Here is an 18,132-nt window from a genome sequence, read left to right as displayed (position 1 = left end):
ACGATGTGATGGTTGGCTGCCCTTAACACATCTTGTTCAGAGCTGGCAGAGATGACTTCTCACCTATTAGCACACCCCTTTGCTCTCCAGAAGCTAGAAGTGCAGGTGTCAACCCAGCCTGCTGCCCGTGCTCACCCAGCTGTCCCATGCAGCAGGAACAGAGGGACAAAAGGAAGGAACGCCTCTGAGGGACACCTGCTTCCCATGCAGTAACACCTGGGCAGTCGTACCTGCTCATCCCATCGGTTGTTTTTAGCCCTTTCTGTGTATCCACACTCTCTAGGCAAGCAGAATGAACCCTATTTAATACTTGCATGTTTCCCTCTCCTTTCACTGCTATCCACTCCAATCACAAACAAGAAGGCTTTGGCCAGGGGGATGACTTTCTGGTGAAGCATGTGCTGGATGCATGACCTTTGTGGGTTTATACTGAAGAGGGTTCTGGATTCTTTTAGACAAACAAATCCCTTAGCAGGCAGGATTTATACTTGTTTTGTAGTCTGCTACAGCTGCCATGGTTTCTCCTGCTAGCAGCAGGTAAAGTGCTTCTTCTATAGAGTGTATGGGGGAGATTGCAATGGGCTGGGGGAACCTTGTGGGTAAAACGTGGTATGGGATGGTGCTATCATTGCATGGTCTGACTTTGAGACCTGCTTGTATTTGTTGCTGCTGCAAAGAGGTTACCATCCAGTGACTTATTTTGCAAGAGCCTTTGGTTGGAAGGAATTCTGCAGAAATGAGTGGTTCAAGGCTCCCGGCCAACATTTGCTTTCTGCAGAGGCTTTTAAACAAACTTTGGAGACCGGGAAAAAAAAAAGGAAAAAAAAAAAAAGAAAAAGAAAAAAAAAAGTTTTTTTTTTTAACTTTCCCTAGGGGGAAAAAAAAAAGTAATCTGGGGCTGCGGGTCCAATCTGTGATCCCATTGGGGAGAGGCCTCGGAGGAGCCTGGCTCAGCAGGCAGATAACGTTCTGCAGTGGCTGAGAAGGGCTGAGAGCAGCTCACGAAGTGAAATTGCCCAGAAGCACTGCACAGCCTCTCACTTTGCACTGCAAAGCTTTATCATCTCTGCACAGATTACTGGAGCCAAAAATAGCTGCAGCTCAAAGAAAACAGTTTTTGAGCATGCTTTGCCCTGCTGGCACGGCAGCCCCCCATCCAGCCATGCTGCCCAGCACCAGCCTGGGCTCCAGGTCCTGGAGGAGCTGCGCTAATGAGCTTGGCCTCGTTAAGGCTTTTCTGAGTCCCACTTCTTGATGGCAAACCTTTCTGGGTTAACAACTTGTGTAACAACAAAATTGGTCTGAACATGGATAACTCACTGAGACACAGCAACACCCAGTCGCCTTAATCTACTGCAAAGTGTCCCTGTGGCAGCGAAAAGAGAGCTTGGCACTGATTCTGCTTTACCTGCCAGTGTCTCTTCTTCTCATGACTCTAAGTGCAAGATGTCACTGGATGGCTTGAAACATCTGCACTTGCCTGAGGGAGCCCAGCAGACCGTTGGAATATGCCTTGCATTTTTCAGTCCAATGTTTAGTTAAAGCATTTGTTTTGGGGATGGAAGTTTTGAAAAAATCAGTGCACATTTTTTCCATGTCTACCTCGTGCCATTCCACATTTCATGGCGATCTCGATGACATCAAGTAACACGGACACCTCAGCACCTGGGAAACACCATGGAAAGCTGTGCTTGCACAAGGAGGCTCAGCCATGCAAGAGGAGGGCTGCACCAGCACTGCCTTAGGAGGGACACAAAGCTCAGGCTGCAAAATGGTCAGGTGAGAAGCAGGTCAGAGCCTCTTGCAATGACAGCTTGGTGCTTGGGTTTGGAGCTCCCTGGGCAGACCTTTGTGTTGATGGCTTTCCTCTCTAGGACATGCAGAACGTGACCAGCACCACACTGCTGTACTGGAGATTGTTTTTTTTTCTATGTAAGAATCCTCAGGGATACTCTCCGTTCATCCTGGGACCTGCCCTATAGGATTTCATTTTGTCCCACTCCTGGGAGCTGTCCCATGGACAACTGCTTGCTCCTCACTGCAGAGCAGTGGATAGCTACCCACACGGCATCACAGTCCCATCCCTTCTTAGTGCCATCTCCATCCCACCCCAATGCAGAGCCTTAAAGAGCCAAAAATATAAAATTACTGCAATCCTGTGCAAACCAGTGGCATCAGTACAACAGAGCAAAGCCAAACACCCTCCTGTGCAAAGTCAATGCCATTAATGCCAGCCCAGGACCATGCAGAGCGGCACAGCACAGAGCAGCTGGATGCAAGAGGCAGCAAGAAGCTCGGCCAAGATGAGCAGGCAAATCAGCTGGAGTAAAAGCCATAGGCAAGTACAGAAAGCCACAAAAGGCTGGTTGAGCCTTTTGGTGGGTCTGCTCAATCCTATAGTACAGTCTGCCATCCAGAGTGGGCCATGCCAGGCACCTCTTACTGCAGTGAGCATCCCAGGGTGTCTGATGCCAAAGCCTCTGGTGTCTTGTACAAAGGACAAGAGATGGGAAACCTTCAGTCAGGAGCTGGAGTAGATGTCCAGATAAAAATGACAACTCTCATTTTAAAAGAGCCAGAAGGAATACATTAAAAAAAATGTATTTTTATCCTAATATGTTAAGATTTCAGGCAAACTGCAAAATTGTTGGCATCTCATGGCGTATTTTTCCCCTATGGAAAAAAAAAAAAAAAGATATGCTCTGTAGATGACACAGTTTAATCCCCAAATGCATTTTTCTGCTTCCAGTGGAAAACATTCAAAAACATTCAAAACATTCAGTCCTTGTGGGGGTGATCCCAGAGGAGGAGAGGCCATGCAGTGGGGGGAGGTAGGGGAAGGGGTTCCTGATGAGTGCTCTGAGGTTATCCCCAGGGCCAGGGCTGGAAGGTTTGAATACGATAACCAGTAGATATCTCATCTATAAAGTCCACATGCTGCTCTCCTGAATTTCCAAAGTGCTTTGCTGTTAGCTGCATACTGCATGCGTGGCAATGCAATCACCAAGAAAAGGCAGCCTGCACCATTGCTGGTGTGGTGGCATTTGTATTTCACAAGATCTGGCCTCTAGACCCTGTGGTCTAAGCGTCATCCTTCTGGATCACATTCAGGTATGAGCTGGAGGGAGCACAGAACTCGTCAGCTCCTCTGAGGCAGCTGAGCTGTCCCCGAGGCTGCAGCCACCCCATCTCTTGTGTCCAGAGAGGACCAGCAGCAAGATCCCAGCCATCACCATCGACTGAGTAATAATGCATGACCCAAAGGGGCTGCAGAGAGATTAGTTTCCGTCAAATGATACTTCTCTGGAAATCAAAGTGGCTTCCTGGTGCTGACTGTGAAATAAAATAGAGCAGAATCGAGAGGTGGAGCTATAGGTCAGCGCAGCTGCACGGACTGCGGGGGGATTTTGCCTCGTTGAGGTCCTTTCCCTTTCGTCAGTGCCTCCTTGGAGCCGTCAGGGCGTTTCCTGCACTGCTGACTGCTTTTGTTGGTATTTTTATCTCTTCCTGCACGCGATGGCAGGGTGTGGGTATCTGCCACCAGCGGCAGCTTGCAGGCACATGGCACCGGGCCAAGAGGAGAGGGCTGATGGCAGACAGCAGCAGAAGGGCTCCTGAAGGACCTGGCTGGTGCTCTGCAAGGTGTCAGGCTGTGTGCTCAGCCTACAGTCAGACCTCTCCTGGCTCCAGCCAAGTTTATGCATACTTCTTCTTCCATTTACAAGGCTCATAGCATCCTTACAGCAGAAAAAGACACATCTTTCATTCTGCTGGCAAAACAATTAGTCCTAATAAGCTCTGGTTCCAGATTGGGACAGCAAAGCAGGAGGAAGCATCTGTCCCACTTGGGTGCTTGCAGCTGTCCACTATCAGGAGGGCTGTGCTGGAAGAGGACGGGGGATACGGCACTGCCATCAGCTGTGCCTAACTCTGTCACTTGCTGCCATCTCCCAGGCAGTTGGGACACAGAGAGGTGACACCACTCAAGGAGACACTCCTGGACAGAACTTCCTCTCCCCCTTGCTGAGAGCCCTGCCAGCAGGGTGGGCACAGATGCAGTTGCTTGGCACGTCGGGCTGCCCTGCCTCAAACACCTTCCCTTACATTAAGGTACTCTCACCAGCCCTGAATTTCACCCAGCACGGGGCACGCTTTTCCAGTGCAAAAAGCACACCAGAAAGACGCGTACACGGCTCCCTGCGAGACGGTTCGCGTGCGATGGAGCCCACGGCCCCGACAGACGGCACAGGGCGGCGGGGCGGTGCGGGGCGTGCCGTCACTGCCGGACAGCTGGGGCACGGCGAGGAAGCGCCCGGCAGCCGGAGCCGGGCACCGAAGGAAGGATGTCGGGGCGCACGCAGCTGCCGGGAGATGAGGTTACAATGCGCAGCTAAACAAAGATCCCCGCGAGAAGGAAACGGATCCCTCCCGCCTCCTGTAAGGTAGGAGCCGAGCGGCGGCCGCTTGACATCATCGGGCCGAGCATTGGATTACAGCAGGCAGGGACTCACCCGGCGGGGAGCAGAACACGCCCCTCGGCCCCACAAGTGCAACTTCATTTAGCGGCTCTCGGCGCGAGGAAGCCACGAGCGTGGAGCTGCCCGCAGCCAACCCTGCCGCCCGCAGCGCCGCTTCCAGCCCCGCTCCTCCGGAGGCAGCGGGACCCCGTAAGTGCGGCGCCGGGTGCGGGGTGCGAGGGCAGGCGCTCGGCCGGGGGATGCCGGTGGGTGGTTTCTGCGGTCGTAACTTGCGCTGCCCGCGGCGGGGCTTTGCTTTGCTCCGTGCGAGCCGTGGGCTGAGCGGCGGGGCTGCGTTTCCTTTGGAAGTCGCCTCGCTCCTCGTTTGCTGCGGAGGGGCCGCGGGGAGAGCGGCTTTCGCGATCACAAAGGACTGCTCGGCGACTCAGCGACCCCAAGGGGACTTCCAGCATCCTTTCTGCCCTTCGCCCGTTTATTTTAAGAAACCGGCCAGACGGGATCTCTTACGACACAGGGGCTCGCTGTGTCCGTCCGGGAGCCGCTGGGCTCTGTGCCCGTGGCCACTCGGGGCTGCCCCGAGCCCTGGCACGGCCGAGAGCCTCACAAACGCGATGTATGCAGGCGTGGGGACTCGCTGGCATCCAGCTTCCCTAGCAAGTGTTTTAAGAGCAGGATAAAAAAAGAACTGCTGTGTGGTGGTATTCTCAGGAGGCTCTGAAAATTCCTCCGGCTCGGAGCTGCGCGTCGCTCTCCTCTCTCCGGTTTCCCGCAGGCAGCTGGGAGGGAGCGCAGCGCCTCGCTCACGGAGGGACGGCTGGGAAATGTTCCTGTTGTATCAGAGGGGGCAAACGCACACATAGAACGAGAGCCACGCACGGCTGAGTTCTTTGGGGGGAATGCCCGTGGTGGCTGGGATGAGGGGACAAGCAGGGAGGCGATGTGCCAGTGTCAGGTGGGGCTCTGGGACAGACACAGAAGCAGAAGGGATGGCTCCAAGGGAGCACGTAGCCTCTCAGGCTCTGGGCTGTGCTTGCCCCCAGTCAGCACGGCCCTTGGGGTGGCTACAAGTGTGCTTTGGCTGTTGAGGCTTTTGGGTGGTCCCCTGCAAGCAAGGTGGGCCCTTCCAGCTGTCTGAGAAGTTGTTATATGCCTGCTGTAACGAGGAACAGCGTTTGGGGAAGGAGGATGCACCAGGGATCCTCAATAGCTGAATTTATTTGTAGCACAGATACAGACTAAATGGCCACTTACAAATGTGGCTCTGCCAGTAAAGCTTAAAGCATTTCAAACACAGGACAGGGCCCTGGGCTCCAAGTCCTCCACTGCATAGACACTTTGCAGAGGGTGAGAGCTCTGATCCCTCAAAGAACAGGAGCTCACTGCTGTAAAGCACATAGGCTGGCAGCAGCATAGCAGAAACACTAAAACCCAAAGACATTCATAGACCTGGATCTTCCAACAACATATTTCTGTACGCACAGTGGCTGATTCTGAAGGCTGAAAGGAGCTAGCAAGCACTGCTTTGCTTCCCCTTTGCCTTACTCTCCTGAACCAAAGAAAAGCTGATGCACTTTTGAGCCTCCTTGAAGGTATACACGGGCACACACACAAGCCTGCCCTCCAAAGGACAGCTGTGAAAAACATTTTCCAGGTTACCATTTTCTGGGACTCACATCTTTCAGGACCAATTATCACAGCACCGATCCCTTCAACCAAAGGCTGTAACCCCTCTCTTACAGAGGCCAGCCACAAATCAAGTGGCTGTGATTCTCCCACGTTCGTACAAGTCTGTAGCAGAACTCGGGAATCAATCTGCAAGGTGATAAGAAACAGCAGAAGCTATACCACAGCTTTTTATTTGCCCTTTCTGTGCCACTCTGTTTTGATCTTCAGTTTCACATTCAAAGCCTGAACACGGTTGTTGTTCCACACTGCTTAAGGTGTTCTTCAAGTCAAAGCCATACACGCAGACCAAGCCAGACAAGTTTTCCAGCACAGTATCCATTCCTTAAAGAGGATGAGAGAAGGAAATAACGACCAATGTGCTTCCAGCCAACTCATAAAGGGAGGTGCTCCCCCAGGCTTACCAGTGCCAGCCGGTGCAATGGGGAGGGTCGGCTGCTGCACGCACTTTGTCCCCAGCTCCTCCCAACGGCAGTGACAGAGAGGCACAGACATCACTGCAGGGCTCAGCCCAGGACCTGAGCAAGAAGAGCAGTGTTGGACTATGAACCATGTCTTCCCCCATTTTAAAACGTGCACTCCCTTTCAAGCCTTTGCACCGCTCATTCCTGGTTTGCTCTGCATGTTCCTGAACGCCTTCCTTCCCAGCACAGCCCTGAGAGTTGCAGTGCTCTGCTTGGCTCCTCCATGCCTACACATTGCTGGCCACAACCTGCTGCCATAGGAGCAGGCCAGCACTGAAATGCCAACAGTTGTTGATGTTTGCAGTGATGTAATAAGCCAAACATCCCCACCGGAGAGTCATCAGCTTTACTGCGATTACTCTTTCCACAAAGTGTAATTAGTCTGTGGTGCTCGTTGCCTTTAGATATCACTGGCAGTAGGAGTTCAGAAGGCATTTTATTGGATAACAGGTCATTATGGAGCTAGCTAAACTACTCTGCTTGTAATTATGAGGATATTGCATTTTAAGAATTATACAACCTCCTGGTTTAGGGCAATTAGTAACTAATGAAAAATATTTCATCATAATTACGAGTTTTCTTGCACCTCTGAGCCAAGGATACCAGCTGTATTTGGAGACAGGATACCAAATGAGATGGTCTTTCAGTCTACCCAGGGAGGGGCCCCCAGGCTAATCAGTGATGCATTTGGATAGATGTTTACCTGTGAGTCAAGGTAACAATCTTCTGTCTGCTGCCATCACCTTGGGCAAAATCAAAAAGGATTTCCTCTCTGGATCAAAAGCAGCACCATAACATCTGCTGAAAAGTACACTGAAGTCTGCCAAAAGCACTCCGAGCTTCTTGGAGCATGCATTCATTTTGAAGCAATGTGGTGAGAACTGCATTTGTTTTGTGTGTATATACATATTCCTTTGGGGCAACAGCTGAAAAAAGCAGAGGCAATCCAGATCTCAAACTGTGTGCACCATACTGATGGCAGTGCCCTTGCAATTCACTCCTGAAGAGCAGCTATCCATTGGACATTTCCACATAGGTCCCTATAATCCATAGTGCCTAATCTGGTCCTATAATGCATCAAAGAAACATGAATCATTCTTGACAAGTTACACCCACCCCACTTTAGTCCCACTGCAGCAGCTAGCCTCAGCATCATCCTTAAGCCCCCACACTCTCTGCTTAAGGGAGTCTGCCCACGCTGGGTCCTTGCAGCTCTGCCCATCACCCAGGGCTGGGTGGATGGAATATGGAACAGAAGATGAGCAGGGCATTCCACTTCCAAAATCCTCAACTAGGGCTGTGAGGCCCTACATGGAGGTGAGGCTGGGGCTGCAGAGGTGGAGAAGAGTAGCTGCGAAAGGGTTCCTCTCTCCAAAATCAGCTCTTTTGAGAGAATAGGGGGCTTCCCCAACAGCCCATTGGGAACAGGATTGCTTAGTGATGGCTCTTCTAGTTCAGAGCATCCTCATTCCAATTTACTTTAAGCATCTCCCAGCACAGGCCTGTGGATTTTGAGATGTTTTGCAACCCATCTGGAGTGCCGGAGCTTTAAGTGTTTGGGCTGTGTGACACAGGAGCCAGAGTGAGGCAGGAAGACAAAGGAGGGAAACAAAGGATCAAGGATTTTCAAAGCTGGCTTTTCCTCCTTCCTGCTTTTGTTTTTCCTGGTTGGTACCCCAAAAGGGTAATGCATATTCCCAGAGTTGTGGGAGTGCTGTTGGAAATGCTGGACAGGAAAAGAAACAAGCACTTCCCCATGAGTGGAGTAAACAATAACAAAAGCATGTTGTCAAATCCTTGTGTCTTTGATTGGATACTGTCATGATCATCATTAGGATTTTCCACTTCTGTAAGCCCGTCATCTGCAGATTTCAAAGCCTTACAGATATGTGGAACATCCAGTGAGGAAGGCGAGTATTAATAGTTCCACTTAACAGATGGGCAAAGTGACATATAAAAGCAGCAAGTGCCCTGTCCTTGAAGCAGGGATGGAGCCAGTGAGCAATGTTTGGCTCCTACTATGAGTAAGTTTTAGAAGTGGGCCAAAGAATAAAGAGGAAGGCTGTAGATCTGACCTGGTTTGGAAAGTGATGAATTATTGCAGCCACAGTGATCCGCAGCTCAGAGTAGGCAGAACTGCTGAATGAGCTACTGCATTCTTAAATGGTTAATTTCTTGCTTTTTCGTCTGCTAATATTTGTCCCTGGGAGCAAAAAATAAAAAACAACCAGCAGTCCGTGATGTTCCAAAATGTCCTAAAGCTGAAACAGCTGCTAAAATAAGCAAGTGTCTTGTTGGCTGGGCCCTGCAGGTCAGGAGATTGCAAGTCACCCACAGATGTTAAGGCCACAGAGGAAATGTCTGAGAGGGGCCTGGGGACCAAGGGAGAAGGCACAGCTGTGCACAGAACAACACAAGGCAAACCAAAGCAGCTGCCAGCACCAGGCAAGCTTCCCCTTCTGCCTCAAAGCAGTTGACGTGGAAGTTTCACTTCTTTAAATGGCAGCAGGTCTTGCAAATGAACATTTGTTTGTACTCCTGCTGTCAGCACTGAACCCCTCAACCTTCCTGCGGTGCCAGTCAGGTGCTCGTGTGCCCCAGTGCACCCACATCAATGTGTTGAAAGGAGAAATAAAACCAAAAGGGAACTCTTCGTGAGGCCAGGCCTCTGGGCAGGTTTTGCTCTTACACCCAGCAGAGCAAATCACTTAGTGCAACCCCTAAAAGCCCTTCACTGCTCCTCTTGATGCTCACTACCCCCAGATCCCTCCCCTGTTACAGTCACAGGCAGTGGGAAGAGCCACTGAGCTTTATGCATCCTAACACCAGCACAGACACTGTTTTCTTACGTTTGTTTTCCTTCCCCAGAAGCCGCTGCCCTGCTGTGTCTGGAGCCTGTCTGAAATCATGCCAGAAGGAAAGTCAACTAAACCAGGTAGGGATTCCACTACAGACTGATAACGTCTTCCTTCACAGAAAAGTTTTAATATAAGAAGGAAAAGGGGATTTTCTCCTCCCTGTTTTGGAAAAAGTCATTTGACCACCTCTGTATTCCGCACTATTAGTTCTAGAAAGTTGCTAAGAGGGAACAAACACCTGTGGTTCTGCTGTAATGACTTTCCTGCTGTGTCTTCCATACCTCCCAGCCATGCACAAGCTGTGTCACAGCATCAGCTCTGGTCCACCCTGGCTGGGGACAGCCCAGCATCCTGTTCTCTCTGCTCAGAGAGTCAACCCATCAAAATGCAGGAACTCCCAAAGCTGAGCTGTTACACTGGTGTTTAGGGTGACCTGCCAGCTCAGACAGTCCTTCTGTGCTCTCAACTCTGTGCTGCTTAGAGCCTCTCAGTCACCTTGCTGCTTTCTTGTTACTCACACTCTGGCTGCACCAAGCTGGTGTTTGCAGGTCTGGCAGTGACAGATCTCTGGACTCACTGCTGCACAGACATTCACCCTGCAGGTCTCAGAGCAGCTCACCTCCTGCATCCAGCATCTTCCCATGCATGCTGCAGACCTCCCATGTCTGTCCATGCCCAGGCAGCATTTCAGTGGACCATAAAACACTTGGCAATCTTTTTAATTACCATTCTGCAAGCATCTCTTTGTACCTCCTCCACTATTTCAGAGACATCAGGCTCGTGCCTGAGATCCCACATCCCTCATGAGCAGCATGCAGGGGATTTGCCCTGCTCACAGCAGGGCTCGGCAGCTGCTCCCATCTAATGGGGTGCCCCAACATCTTCCCCAAACCACAGCAACGCTGTGAGGTGTGTGCACAAGGACAGGCGGAGCTCTGTTCAGGTGGGAGCTAAGCAAGGCAGCACAGCACCAGGACTGCTGCTTTGGGTGAGGGGAGATGTGGAACCGTGTGGAAGGGCTCAGCTCTCCCTGCAAGCTTGTTTGGAACTCCTGCACATCCCATTTGAACTGTCAGCAAGCAGATGCCAACCCTGTGAGCTACACAAGTGATTTTCCTCCACGCAGCAGCACAAATAACAGGTCAAACACACTCCAGGGAGCAGAGCTGAGCCCATTTTTCTAATTAGCCCACCTCATTCCAGTATAAGGCTTCTACGAACTGCCCTGGTTTATTGTTAGGGAAGCAGACAGGGCCCTGTCCCCAAGGAGGCCATAGGGCCTGTCCTACCGGGTCGTGGAGGTGGGCACAAGGCCCAATGTGAGCATCCTGTGGGCTGCACAGGTGGATGAGGCAGGGCCAGGGCAGAGCCAGGCTTGAGCCTCCCTGCCAGCACCATTGTATCATAAAAACCACCAGCACCACATACCTCTGTGTTTGTAGAAAGTCCCTTCTCCAGCCAGCAGCAATGGCCTTCCTCCAAAACAGAGCTATCTCACCAGCAGCTGCTTGCTCTTCACCTCCCTTTATACGCAAGGGCAGCCCTGCAGGGAGGCAGGCTCCAGCTGCATCTCATCTCTCCCAGGCTCACCAGTATTTTCTCACCTGGGCAGCCCACAGGGTGCTGGGCACATCCTAGACACAGCCTGGGGAGGTCGTGGTGCCTGGTGAAGAGCTGTGGGACTGTTGGGTACTTTCTCAGCCTTTGCTGGAAAGGTGAAGTGAAAGCAGGGGCTTTTCTTTCCTGGGGAAAGGAGACTGTGGGGATCCAAATGGCCCAGCCGTGCTGGAGGGGGCAGAGGGGGGTTTCTGTGCCCATCACAGGTGCACCAATGGCCAGGTTTTTCTAGATGTGGCTACAGCAGCAGCTGTGAGACTGCTACAGCTGAAGAGTTTCAAGTGGCTGCTATTACTCTGTTTTGAAATTTCACTCCTTAGCAGACCTTCCACACAGCCATGGTTTTGCTCACGTAAAAGCAAATTCACATACAAAGGCAGTTAGACAAGAGGTTGGGAGAAAGTAAAAATAAAAATAGTGGTGGGGTGGAGCTAGCACTTTGCAGCACTGAAGGGGTCTCTGTTGGGCACCAAGGGTAAAAGTGCATGGGTGGGCACTGGGTGCTCTATGCAGAGCCATGTCCTCCCACATCAGGCTGAGCTTTGGGAGGGGAAAATGGGAAAGGCACCAGCTCACATGGCCTAGGACAGTCTCTGCCCCAAATCTGGCTCAGCTCCCTTTGCTGGAAAGGCACTTTTAGGGTACCCCAGCTCTGCCCCAACAGAGATGCTGGAAGTCACTAACCCTGCACATTTGGGGGTGTCCTGGCTCTGTCTGCCTGCACACTGTGGCTGCCCACCATGGGGACACTGTGAAGCTGTGGGATGTGGAAAACAAGCTCGACCTGGGAACCAAACACAAATACAATCGCTGTCACGGCAACTGTCTCCAGATGCACGGAGAGACCAATTATTTCCATTAATCAACATGGTGAGAAGCTGCAGAAGAGGCTTATAATGCAGATGAGGTTTGGATGCTGAGGGGAGGGAGGAGCCCTGGAAAAGCTCAGTTGTCAAGGAACTCTGTGATGTTTCCCATGGTGGAGGATAACTGGTATCCTTGTGCAGCCAACGTGAGGCTGGAGCGTGAGCCAGGCCAGCGCCGAGTGACGCTAATGAAGCGGTGTCAGCTTCATCAAGGGGGAGCTGAGTAATGTTCCCTGCTCCCCTGGGACTGCTGCAGCATGTCAGCCTGCCCTGGGTCCTAGGGGTTGTCTGACACCGTGAAACCCTGCCAGGGCGTCTCCTGTGTCTGCTGGGAGCCAGGTGATGACCAGGGGGGCTGGAGCTGCAGAGGTACTGTGGGACAGCAGAGACAGGGGTGTGGGTCCCTGTGAGCAGGATGTGCTGAAGGGCAGAAAGGAGGGAGAAGCTAAACACAAGGTGTGTCAGGTCCTAACCCCTACAGGAGCCCAAGCCAAACATTAAATCATAGGCTATGTAGTGAGTTACCAGCCTTCAAATGATCTTCATACTGCAAAATAAGGCCAAAGCAAACGATAGGATCTGCTTTACACACAAAGCCTCCATCTCCCTGCTGTAAATCCTCCCCTGCTATGTGAATAACATTTCTCCACCAAGTTCTGGAGAACCCTAAAAGTTCTGTTCTTGAAGAATCCTTGCAGTGTATGGAGATGCTGTGATGTCAAACAGCATCACCTGGTTTCAGGCACTGACCTAAGCTCAAGTGCATGGGAGGGTCTTGGGCCATGGAGAGGTCTGACAGACACTGGCACAGGTCTAAAAATACTCCCTAATCCTGATAACCCAACCATGGAGCCCTCCTGCTTTGATGTGCAACCTCTCATGCATGTTCCCAGACCAGAGCCCATGGAAAATTCGCTGAAATTCCATCTGGAAGCTGTCAGACAGTTGGTGGAAACCCCCTGACCTCAAGTGCTGACTTCTGCCCTGTGGGATTTTTTCCCTCTCGGCTGGATGAAGATCTCACAGCGGGGAACCTCGCAGCAGACCGCAGGGAGCACAGAGATCCTGGTGCTGCTGCCTCTGTGCTCTACCAGGCTCCCTCTACAGCAAACTGTCTTACGCTGTAAATATTTTACAAGCCCAGCAGGGATACTGGGTGTGTTTTGCTGTTGTTATGGATCTGTCCCCAGCAGGACTGGGCTAATAATAGCCCAGGTACCCAGGAATGAAAGAGAGAGAGACACAGCATGGAGAGCTTGAAGGCACCGAAATGCTCTGTGCCCTTGTCCATGCAGGTCTGCAGTACAGGGAGACGCGGGATGTGATGCTTAAACAGAAGAAAAGGGTCAAACCCCCCTTCCCCTGCTGATCTTTGATAAAAGGTGGAAAAATCAACCCAGAAACACAGCCAGGTTTAGATTGGCTTTGGGGGCTTTATGCTTCCCAGAGGCAAAAGGCAGCAGTTTGATCCTTGGCTTGGACACCAAGAGAGCAGGAGCTGGCCTTGTGGGTCAGAGATCCTGTTCCAGCCAGAACCCTGCCATGGGCACAGAGCTGTTGGCCCCAACGGCCACTTGCAACGGGCAGCAGCGGCAGCAGCAGGGATGTAAGTGTGGGGCTTCAGTCCCTTGGGACTTGGGCTTAACATCCCACTGCCAGTCCTTGCTGGCTGTGGTCAGTGGGATGATCCTTGGGTGCCACAGGAATGGGGACATCTTTGTGTGGCTCCAGAATCAGTGGTAGGCAGAGGCTGCTCCATGCTGCCCATCGCCTGGGTGTTTAGGAAGAAAGATACGGCCCCATTCCCCACTCTGTAAAGGGAAGCAAAGTGGGCTCAGGTGGTTCTTGGGGCCAAGCAATGCTGAGAAACCACTGCTGTGTTGAACCTTCCCACCTCCTCCCTTACAGCCCCTGCTGTGCCTTGCTGGCTGCCCTAGGGAGTGAGGATATCCAAGCAGGATTTGAAGGCACCCTTTACCATGTCATGCCACCTGTGCCACAGAGAGCTGAACAGAATTTCCTCTGACACAAAAGTCTTCTGCAGTTTGTGCAAAGCCAGGTTAGAAACAGAGCAAAATTCTGAGGAAAGTCTGAGGTAAGAGGAAACAGCTTCCAGTTTAACCTAAGCAAGGGGCGGATAGTGCGTCATGTGAAGGGCTTCCTTGAAACTGGAGTCCAGGGCTGGGTGTGCCTGCAGAGTCCATCCGAGCCCTCTGACTCAGATGTGGGCCACATTTCCTCCATGGGTGCACGGTCCTGTGTTGAGTTTAACCCTCCCATGGTAATTCCAGGCCATTGTCCACTTGAAAGAGGCATTGAGTCACCTCAAAAGTGTCCTTCTTTCACATGTCCTGGGGATGGACTCTGAGTGCAGCCCAGGGCTGGCAGCAGAACCTCATCCTTGTGCCACACCTGTGCCTGCAGAACTCACACTGCTGCAGCCCCGTATGCCCTGCTTCATTCCCATCCTCACAAGATATTATGGAAAAATAAGCTGAGGCCAAACAGCAGATTTGGCAGAAAGAGCTTATCTCAGCAAGGCAACTGAGCTTGAAACTGTGGGGTCTGGTGTGGGGAGCTGCCACTCAATGATATCCACAGTGACACTGCTCCAAATGCAGCTGCTCAGGCAGGGATGCCCTCTTGTCAGTGGCAGATGCTAACAGTTCCCCCAGTTAAACCCTACCGATATGTTTTGCATCTTCCTGGAACCGTGAAAACTCTCCTTGAAAAAAATCAGATTTCCCCCTGAAAATGGTGGCGACGGTTCCATCACCCCTCCGGGCAGCAGCAGAGCGGGGGGAACCGAAAGGCAGCTCCCGGAGAGCCGCGCACCGGGAGCCGGCGGGGCCGCCCCGTGAGCACCGTGCGCTGCCGCGGAGCTCCGGCGCCATCTCCCGGTGGCTTCTGCGGGAGCACTCGGTCCGTGTGTCGTTCAGTGCTTTCCGTCGGCTTCCCCGGGAGGGAGATCGATGTTGAGCAGCGTTTGTGCAGGAGCTGAACAAATGTCTCAGTGGGACATCAGCGCCGTGACACAAAAGCAAGCGGATGCGGGATGTCACGCTTTTTTCATTAGCCAGCGGTGTTTCTGAGCAGCTCCTCCTCCAAGTATTGACAACAGCAGCAGGGCAGTGGGCAAAACAAGTGGGCCGCTGATCTCCTGCTTCCACACAGCAAAGCAAGCCGGGTGCCAGGCTGAGTGAACAGGAGAAGGAAGCAGGAGCACCGGATTCCCAGCACGGAGGCAGCATGTGACCCGCTGGTACCCAGGCACTGGGATGCTTGCAGTGTGTTCCCAAAGCTGCCCAGCTCCCCGCACCGCATGCTGCCAAGCCAAACCCTCAGCTAAATGAAGCCCTGGACACCCGTCAGGCTGTACCAGGAGCTGGCTGGTGCTCGTGCTCATTGTGAGCCTTTCTTTGCACTCTGCGCTTGGCACAGGAGGGAGCAAAGGGATCCAAAACCCTTGCAGTAAGGTTGATTTTCACAGGGTAAAGTGCTGCTTCTCTCAAAGCTGTCTCACTTGACACATGAATGTGACAAACACGGCAGCACTGATGCAACTCCAGTGTCTGCAAAGCTCACGAGCTCCTGGACTGTTTGGGTGAGTGCCTCCTAGAGCCCTATTCCTGATTACAAATTCTGGTCAGTTCACCCCTTCCCACTGCAGAGCCAAATTCAGCCTCCATTCAAAGCTCCCAGGGCAGTTTGAGGAGGAAGGAGGGCTTAGGCCAAGCTGACATTGAGCTGAAATGCAGAGCTTTGAATCCAAGGCAGCCCCCCTTCCCCAGAGCAGCAGGCACATGGTGACAAAGCCGATGACAGCAGAGCCAGCAGCAGCTCGTTACCTGAGAGTTCAGAAGCTGCTCCGACAGGGAGCGGAGTTACAGGGGCTATTTTTTCATGCTGTAATTTAACTCCATGCAGTAACCTAACCCAGATAGAGCCATTGCTCAAGGCTGGCCGAGCACCCTCAAGCTCAAAGCTGTTTTCTCTGCAGGATTTTGAAGGAGTATAGAGATGCGATGGAGGTAGAGTCCAGCACGTACACAGACTTCATTTCCTGCGACAGGGCTGGCCGGAGGAATGCTGTCCATGACATCCAGCGGGATGCAAACACCATCAGCATGCGCAAGCTGACCAAGGACATCGGCGAGCTCGGCGTCGAAGGGGCAGGTGAGGGGCTGCAGGCACTGGGGAAGGCTCAGGACACCCCCCCTTGGGTGGGCGCAGCCTGAAACTACAGCAAAGTTTCACCACGTCTGGGAGCCAGGTGTGGTGGGGGACACCTGGGAGGATCTTTTGCAACAAGCGCGATGGTCCCAGTGCATGACCGCCAAGTCCTGGGCCTGTCTTTGGTTGGTTTGTAGGGTACTGGTGTTGTAACAAGAGCAAGCACTGAGAAACAGCCTTCTCTGGGCCAAGTACACGTTAGATACACATTTGCCTTCATAAAAATCAAGTGTGTATGCGAGCGGGTGTGCTGTAACCCCAGCTGTAACTCCTAAAACAGGTCCATAACAGCACACGTCTGGGCATCTGTCTACAATAAGCACTAACTGGAGCTCAGCTGGCAGCAAGCAAGCTGGGTACCTGCCAGGCTGCCCATGTACAGCTTGCCCTTGCAGGTTAGACACAGAGAGCACACTCCTGCTTTGAAAGGGACTCTTGGTTTAGAGCTGTTCTATTGATGCACCCTGAAATGAAGCCCTGGCACTTTCCTCTGAGCACTGAGGTGCCCTCTCAGCATCACCAAATACTGTTTTGAGAAGGGCTTGTGCTCTGAGAGCATGATGAGATAACCCAATACATTTAAGCTGAATATCTGGCTCCAGGTGGGCTGCAGTCATTGATGCCTGATCACTCGTGTGCTCAGCAGAGTGTAACTGTGCTTTCCTCCCACTCCTCCCTTCTGCAGAGAGTGAAGAAGCCAGCACCTCTTCTGAGAGAGACCCTGCAGCAAGACCAAAGGAGCAAGAAAGCAAATCCTCCCCATGAGAGTGCACAGGGGGTGGGATGGGGCAGCAGGAGGGGCTTGCTGTGAACGTTAAGCAAGAATTTATCATTGAATCTGCGGACAAACGCCAACCAGGACCAGCAAGATGTCTGTCACATGCCTCTACTGCAACCGTTTTGTTTCAAGAACTGCAAGATACTGCACAAGGACTGGCACCTCCAAAAGACTTCTGCTCCCATCCCTGATGACTTAGAGCAACACTGCAGTGTTTGTAGTGATATGAGCCATTCTCAAGATGCCTTAGCTGCAATTTTCCCCTATGGGAAAAAACTATTTCAATAATAATATACACTTTCCTGTCTGAGGTACCTTCCCCCTTTGCAAATTTAGACCATTATTTATTCTGTTTCTGTAGGTTAGAGGTTTAGATGATTGTTTTCTCCACACACTGCCCTCATCCTGCATCTCACCCCTGAGCTGGCCTCTGGACCAGGGCGGGCAGCAGCAGGGACCAGCCAGCCCTGCACCTATGGCCAGACCCATGCAGCCCCGGGGAAGGACCAAAGCACAGCCCCACGTGGATGAGCTCCACTGACAGACCCAGCAGCATCAGCCACAGGCATCTTTTCCTTTGGGTTTTAGCATTTTAAGGTATTGTTAAGGGGGAGGGGAGGGGGAGAAACATTTTGCTGTTTTGACTGTTGAAATTCAGGCTTATCTTTGCAAGCTGTTAGCTGAGATTATCTCTGGTAGGATCTCACACCATTCTTTTAGGAGACATGTTTTGTGTTAAAGACGGTTTGATAAAACTATATAAGCTGTTGGAATAAACAACACAGCCTTTAAGTACTGAAGGTGTTCTTCTGCCTGGATGTTTCTTCTTCCTTGGTTTTGCCAGGCTGCAGGAGGTAACACCAGCCCCTAATGGGCAGATTGGAATCTGTATTACAAGCAAGGACATCCAATGCCTGCATTTCCCCACCCAGGAGCCTGGCAGAGCACTGGAACAGCTCCAGCCCCACACGCACTGCTGGGTCCTGAGCAGGGCAGGGGCTGATGTCAGAAAAGCTCCAGCGGTGACACAGGGACAAGCATCTCCTCCACAACCTTGGAAAGAACTGAACACCACATTTGGGATTTGTCAGAGCAAACAACCCCATAAATAAGCAGAGAAGTTGCTGCCAGACAGAGGGCAAATTGCCCCCTGGT

General features: G+C 52.0%; 1 protein-coding gene across 4 annotated transcripts; it reads left to right on the top strand.

Moving 5' to 3' along the window:
- The first annotated feature begins 4,284 nt into the window (after positions 1-4,284).
- PKIG (cAMP-dependent protein kinase inhibitor gamma) lies at positions 4,285-17,777 on the top strand. 4 transcript variants are annotated; one of them, XM_090152286.1, is made up of 4 exons: positions 4,285-4,442; positions 9,494-9,560; positions 15,967-16,142; positions 16,885-17,777. In XM_090152286.1, the coding sequence occupies exons 3-4, from the start codon at positions 15,992-15,994 to the stop codon at positions 16,962-16,964; spliced, it is 231 nt and encodes a 76-aa protein (XP_090008412.1). In that variant the 5' UTR covers positions 4,285-4,442; positions 9,494-9,560; positions 15,967-15,991; the 3' UTR covers positions 16,965-17,777. The 4 variants fall into 4 exon arrangements, with proteins under 4 accessions (XP_090008412.1, XP_031446750.1, XP_031446743.1 ...); XM_031590890.2 differs by lacking the exon at positions 4,285-4,442 and adding an exon at positions 4,472-4,667; XM_031590883.2 differs by lacking the exons at positions 4,285-4,442; positions 9,494-9,560 and adding exons at positions 13,402-13,572; positions 13,875-14,061.
- Positions 17,778-18,132: the final 355 nt, after the last annotated feature.

This window comes from Phasianus colchicus, chromosome 17, assembly GCF_987193195.1.
Source record: "Phasianus colchicus chromosome 17, bPhaCol1.hap1.1, whole genome shotgun sequence".
Taxonomy (NCBI): Eukaryota; Metazoa; Chordata; class Aves; order Galliformes; family Phasianidae; genus Phasianus; species Phasianus colchicus.
Note: the sequence above shows the minus strand (reverse complement) of the source record. Positions and strands in the feature narration are given on the sequence as shown.

Bases quoted from the DNA above. Each gene is read 5' to 3' on its own strand.
- PKIG (XM_031590883.2), top strand. From the start codon at position 13,946: ATGTCATGCCACCTGTGCCACAGAGAGCTGAACAGAATTTCCTCTGAC. The intron at 14,062-15,966 runs GTAAGAGGAAAC...TTTTCTCTGCAG, and splicing joins AATTCTGAGGAAAGTCTGAG to GATTTTGAAGGAGTATAGAG. The intron at 16,143-16,884 runs GTGAGGGGCTGC...TCCCTTCTGCAG, and splicing joins GCTCGGCGTCGAAGGGGCAG to AGAGTGAAGAAGCCAGCACC.